The sequence below is a fragment of the Mastomys coucha genome, unplaced genomic scaffold (genome assembly GCF_008632895.1).
Source record: "Mastomys coucha isolate ucsf_1 unplaced genomic scaffold, UCSF_Mcou_1 pScaffold14, whole genome shotgun sequence".
NCBI lineage: Eukaryota > Metazoa > Chordata > Mammalia > Rodentia > Muridae > Mastomys > Mastomys coucha.
In genome coordinates this window covers 33,355,011-33,361,448 of record NW_022196896.1, presented here as the reverse complement: position 1 = coordinate 33,361,448, position 6,438 = coordinate 33,355,011, and the positions used below count along the sequence as shown (strand labels likewise).

General features: G+C 48.8%; 1 protein-coding gene across 1 annotated transcript in view; it reads left to right on the top strand.

The window, feature by feature from the left end:
* Positions 1-4,602: 4,602 nt before the first annotated feature.
* Positions 4,603-6,438, top strand: part of Xkr4 (XK related 4) — a 410,235-nt gene continuing 408,399 nt past the window's right edge. The window contains exon 1 of the mRNA XM_031366737.1: positions 4,603-5,675. Within this exon, the coding sequence (XP_031222597.1) occupies positions 4,879-5,675 (797 nt within the window). The 5' untranslated portion in view covers positions 4,603-4,878. The remainder of the gene's footprint in view (positions 5,676-6,438) is intronic.

Sequence of the window (6,438 nt, the reverse complement as noted above, 5' to 3'; positions counted from 1 at the left end):
GAAAATATCAAAAAAAAAAAAAACAAAAAAAAAACAAAAACACAGTTATAGTATGCGGATATGTTTTTATTTTAGTCCCAGGTATAGGACATAGAGTTGTTTCAGATTTTCCACAGCAGATGACTATGATTTATCACATGGTATGTCAGGGGCATGATTTTGTCTGATGAAGATAGATTACATTTGGAATTTTGGGGACTCTTGAGAGGGTATTAAAATGTCATAAACCTGAGAGGTTACTGAGGCTTTTGCTCCCCCTGCTGCGACTGGTCCGTGCTGCTGCTTTTCCTCCTTGCTGAATGCTTTTGCTGTAATGTTGGTTGTTGGTTGGAAATATCTTGATGACAAAGATTGGACTTGCCTCAAAGAATCCAACACCTCTAATCAGTAGGAAATAGTCTAAAGGGATCTATCATACCCTTCCCCTCTAACCAAGTGTTAGGGAGGTGTGGGTTGGAAGGGATTGGAGTGGAGAAGGGTGGTAGATATAAGAACCCAAAAAAGTAGCCAAAAAGTACAACTACACAGCACATAAAACTCACAGATGTACAGGAGTCACCAGCATATTGGTGTATTTCCACAGAGATACCATCAAAGTGTCAAGAAAATAAGAATATATGAAGAAAAGAACAAGGACTGCTCTATTTAAAGTAGTGGAAATGAAGGAGAATTAGCAGAGCAATAGAATTAGGAAAAAGAAAGAATCAGAGGGGAGAAAAGAGTAGGTAGATAGATTAGAAGGAAATTCATTATGAAAATTATGGTATCCTATGTCAAATACACCAAGTCTCATTAGGGGATTCAGGAACTGGACACAGACCACCCATGACTTTGTAAGGCAATGCCTGGGGAATAGCTACTGCTTTCTGAGTGTGTGCAAGAAAGGATGGGAGATAAAGAATAAAAGAAAGGAAGTCCAGGAATACTTTTCTGTAAAAAGCCTTCAAAAACTGCAAAGATGGCTAGAAAGAAAATAGGGATCAGAAGAAGTAGGTACAGATGCCGGCAGGTGACATAAAATGGTGAAATGTGTTCTGATGGTGTTTCAATTTTTTTTTCTCAGTGAAATGAGGGCAAGGAAAGAATATGCCTAGAGTTTAAGAGAAAAACCAACCAACCAACAAACAAATAATTTCAGTAGGTAGAATCTGAAGACTAAGAAGATGGGGTGAGCTTGCCGAATAGCCTCAGGTTCCACTTTGGGTTGACAGTTAAGGGTCTAAAAAAGATGTAATTAAGCATAGCCATGCCTCAGCCAGTAGCTGTGCACAAATGCCAACTGCTCAGGCTCAGACTAGAAGGAAGTGGCAAGCAAGCTTTAACCAGTGTGTGAGGGGTGAGGTGGGATGTTTTTTCAATCATGATGAACTTCAGAGACTAAGATGCATTTGAGCAGTGTTAAGTATGAGTAAACATGGTAATTAGAAAGGTTAAAGCAAGCAAACCGAGGAAAAGTCTAAATTCAAATGTAGTTTTTGGAATGACCTGACCATAGAATGGGGCTAATCAAAACAACATGCCTAAAGCTGAGATTATAAAGCTACAGAGTAATGATAACTTTAGGTTATATCAATATGAATTAATCTCTAGGATGAGGTCACTTACAATGAGATCACATTTTTGGTAGATCAGGAATCTGTGTTGAAAAGTTGATTCTGAGGTAAGTGGTGTGATCACTTTTTTTGAAGGTCTAATTTTAGAAGTTACATAGCTTCACAAAGAGTTAATTAGGCCTGAAGTAATGAAGGGTGGAATAAATGGAGGGGGGGAGATAGCAGAAATAATGTGCTGGATATGACATGGGACCATTTCTTTGCATTTTGGAAAATGTGGTTCTGACATTCCTGAATTTCAGAGATCAGAATCTCTAATTTAGACAGAGTGAGCATTAAAGGCAGAGAGGTTTAAGTATAGTGACCAAAAAACCTCTGAATCTGAACTTTGACCTCTTACCCATTGTCTGCCTTTTTTTTTTTTTTTTTTTTTTTTTTTTTTTTGGACAGGTGCAGTGATTATGGTGAAGTAAGTGGAATTAATAACTAATTCTGAGATTTTGTTACTAGATCAATGGGATTGGAGACTCTTGACAACAATATTGCACACAAAGCCCAGCAATATAGATGATCTTACCTACTCCTCATATTAATCTTGTTTATTAAATAATTTGGCAGGATCATGAGGCCAGTAATTAGCAAGCCTGTATATAAATATATACAGGCTTGTTCTGACCTCTCTATACAACTTCTTCCAGCTTTGTGTAGCCATTACTTTTCAGAGATGTACCAATATAACTTTAGAGAGACTCTAAGTAGTTTTGAATAAATATACTAATAAGTAAACTATTACTAGTTATCTCTTCTCAGAACCTACCAGAAAATTCTCATAATTTCTATGTTTCCATGGGAACATTTGTCAGCACAAATTGTAGCATTCTTTGTGTCATGGAATGCTCTCTGTAGAAATTCATCCATTCACTTCACTAATACTTATTGAGCAAATAGCCTTTGCAAGTGCTGTGTTGGGGGCAGAGGATTCGATCCTCTCAGTTTTACAAGAAATGTCAATCTGCTGATACCAAACAACTCAGCTACTCTACAGGGCTTTCTGAATCTGGTACAATTTAAGACATTGCATCTGACCTAGAATACACTCTATCTCTGAGGACCTAGTTACCTAAGAGATCTCCCTAGTGGGTTTGGCACAAAGCACCATCAGGCACAGTACACTGGAGATGGATTTGAATTCTGGAGAAAAAGAATTAGGGTATTTTCCAAAGGGAACTTCCTATTCAAAATGGCCCAGCATTGAAGATGGATTCTAAGATGCTTGACCCTGAGTGGTTTGGGTTGTCTCTCATCTTTGCCACCCATCTTTTACTCTAAAAATTGGTTTAGCACATGCATATAATAACTTATGGGCCCATGGCCACATACCAAGGTGTCAGGCAAAGACCAAGTAGCAGCAGCCCTGAGCACTAACTAGTCTTTGAGGATAACTGTTCGTGCATCCACTGGGTGAGAAGAATCTCACTTTGGTCAGGTCTGTGCTAAAACAGCAGTGTTGTAGCAGGAGGTGGTGTGTCAGTGATGGTTTTTACATGCAGAGAAGGTAGCTATACAGGAATGCAAACTCACCTGGCACTGCCCTGGGGAGGGGCAAGGGGGATGGGGAATGTTAACCTGTATCTCCAGATCCAGTAAGAGGCTGACTGGAACTGTTCCCTGCAGTATCACTAGTGGCCCTCCTTACTCTGAACTCAAAGTGTGTGTGTCACATTGCAATTTAAGGATCGCCCTCTTTGTCCCTTACATTTGAAAAGCTAAGTGAGGCAAACTAAAGCAAGGTTTTCTTAACTTAAAAAAAAAAAAGCGAAGGCTATCCCATATTTTGTTGGGCTTTAAAGACTTTTTTTTTAAAAACTGCAACATATTTTATTCTTACATTTTCTTCGAGGATAGATTAAATTCAAGTCATTTCTGCAGCTGTGAGACCCCACAGTGAGTGTTGTACGTTTATAGGTTTAAGGGAAGGTAATTGCAGTTTTGGAATAAGAGAGATGGCATTAGCTTTGCGATCTGCCACTCCCCGCGCAGGGCCAAGGGCTGGGCTAGTGCTCTTTCCCCTGTTACTAGCCATGTCCCTACTCCCACCGCTGCCGCTCTCTAGGCTGCCACCAGAGGTGCAGCGTTTTCCACCTGCGGTTAGGAGTGGCCCCCGCCACGGACGGTGCTGCCTAGTGCAGGTGCCTCAGGCTCATTAAACTCGCAGGGGGAGGGGGGAACACGCACCCACCTCCTGAGATGGGTAGAGCCCCAGGGCCCTCGCGTATCTCTAGGCTGGAGTTTGGCAATACAGCATCCATCCCTGGTGCTGCTCTCTCCTTATCCCGAGGGCCCGCCTTCTGCAGCCAGCTTTGCTTTAGGTGTTCCAGCCCTGCAGGTCCTGTGCCACCCAGGATCTCCAAAGCACGACACGCCCACTACCGTTGCCACTACAGGGGCCCTAGCTTCCTAGTTAAAGCATGTTCATCCTCGCCAGCAACACACCTTGCACCATACCACACCCAGCCAGAAGCCCTAGCGCCGGGTACAATACAAAGAAACCCGCTCTTCCCCAGCCCTCGCTGCTGCCACGCCCGCTCGTGTCCACAGCCCCCTGCCCTCGGCGGTGGCCCAACACACAGACTCTAACACGCGGCTCGCTCTGCCCACCCCATCCCCCGCAGATTCGAGGAAATCCACCCAACACTCTCTGAAATCCCACGAGCCCGGGCCTCTGACTGCCGTGCTGCTTGCCTCCGCGTCCAGCACTGGCCAGCCCGGCACCCCCACCCTCCGCTCCCCTCGATCCCGGCCCCTCCTCCGGGCCTTCCTTCTCGCCCCTCCCCAGCCGGGGTGGGAGCGGCGGCAGCTGGAAGGGAAGGGATGAGGTCATCCTCTCCCTCGGAGTCAGCTGGTGGAGGAGAGGCTGCGGGAGGAGGGAGCGCGCGCGAGGGGAGGAGAGGAATGTGCAGGTCCGAGGAGCGCCGCGGCGGCCGCTGCTGCTCCTGCTGCTGGCGGCGGCGGCGGCTCGTGCTGCAGCCGCGGGGCCGGGCCGGCGCGGAGCGCGGGCGGCTGTCAGGGGCGCGCGCGGGCCGGCGCGAGCAGCTGGGCTCGGCGCAGGCAGCCAGGCGGCGCTCCTGCGGGTCCCGAGCGTGCGGCTAGCCGGGCCCAGCGCCCAGCCCCGCGGGCGGCGGCGGGCGAGCGGGCGCTGGAGTAGGAGCAGGAGAGCGGCGCGGCCGCGGAAGGAAGCCGGGGCGAGGCGAGGAGGTGGCGGGAGGAGGAGACAGCAGGGACAGGTGTCAGATAAAGGAGGGCTCTCCTCCGCTGCCGAGGCATCATGGCCGCTAAGTCAGACGGGAGGCTGAAGATGAAGAAGAGCAGCGACGTGGCGTTCACCCCGCTACAGAACTCGGACAATTCAGGATCAGTGCAAGGGCTGGCTCCAGGCTTGCCGTCGGGGTCCGGAGCCGAGGACACGGAGGCGGCAGGAGGCGGCTGCTGCCCGGACGGCGGCGGCTGCTCGCGCTGCTGCTGCTGCTGCGCGGGGAGCGGCGGCTCGGCGGGCTCGGGCGGCTCCAGCGGCGGCGGCCCGGGCGGCGGGGCGGGCTCGGCGGCGCTGTGCCTGCGACTGGGTAGGGAGCAGCGGCGCTACTCGCTGTGGGACTGCCTCTGGATCCTGGCCGCCGTGGCCGTGTACTTCGCGGATGTGGGAACGGACATCTGGCTCGCCGTGGACTACTACCTGCGCGGGCAGCGCTGGTGGTTTGGGCTCACCCTCTTCTTCGTGGTGCTGGGCTCGCTCTCTGTTCAAGTGTTCAGCTTCCGCTGGTTTGTGCACGATTTCAGCACCGAGGACAGCGCCACGACCACTGCCTCTAGCTCCCAGCAGCCGGGAGCCGAATGCAAGACCCTGGTCAGCAGTGGGTCTGCAGCCGGGGAAGGGGAGGCTCGTCCTTCCACGCCGCAGAGGCAAGCATCCAACGCCAGCAAGAGCAACATCGCCGCCACCAACAGCGGCAGCAACAGCAACGGGGCCACCCGGACCAGCGGCAAACACAGGTCTGCGTCCTGCTCCTTCTGCATCTGGCTCCTGCAGTCACTCATCCACATCTTGCAGCTCGGGCAAATCTGGAGGTACTGTATCAGGGTGGGGGTTGAGGGAGACTACTGCTATTTCTACATGCCTGGCCACCATGTCCACTGTTCTACTTTTGCATAAAATCTTTCCTAATGACTAGTAGGACAAGTCACTCTTGTGGTTATTTTCTTTTCTAAACTGCTCCCTGCCTAACTCATGTTAGGTAAGGAAAAAGAAACCAAGGAAGGACAGGAACGTGTTTGTGGTCTGTCATGCTTCCCATCTTCTCATAGACTCACTAGCTTTTCTGTATATGCTACAAGTTCTCCCCAGATTGTAGACTTATTATTTCAGTAGTAGAGGAGTCCTCTTACACTTTCTAAAAAGTCATTTTCATTATATAGAATTCGAGGTGTGTTGGACTTTGGATGGTTTCCTTTGTGTTGCGGGTGGGTAGGATTACAATTCTGACTAAATAGGAATTGTTACTGCTCAAAGGTGCCCACATTTGAATGATAACAGCTAGAGAAGTACTGAGCTCAAAATACTGTTAAACATTTCACACACACACACACACACACACACACAATGAATCAACATATATCACTTATGGTGTGTGTGTGTGTGCACAAGTGATCAGACTTTAGGAGACCCTGACTCATATATAGTGCACTTCTGAGGAGACCCTGACTCATACATAGTGCACTTCTGAGGAGACCCTGACTCATACATAGTGCACTTCTGAGGAGATCCTGGCTCATACATAGTGCACTTCTGAGGAGACCCTGGCCCATACATAGTGCACTTCTGAGGAGACCC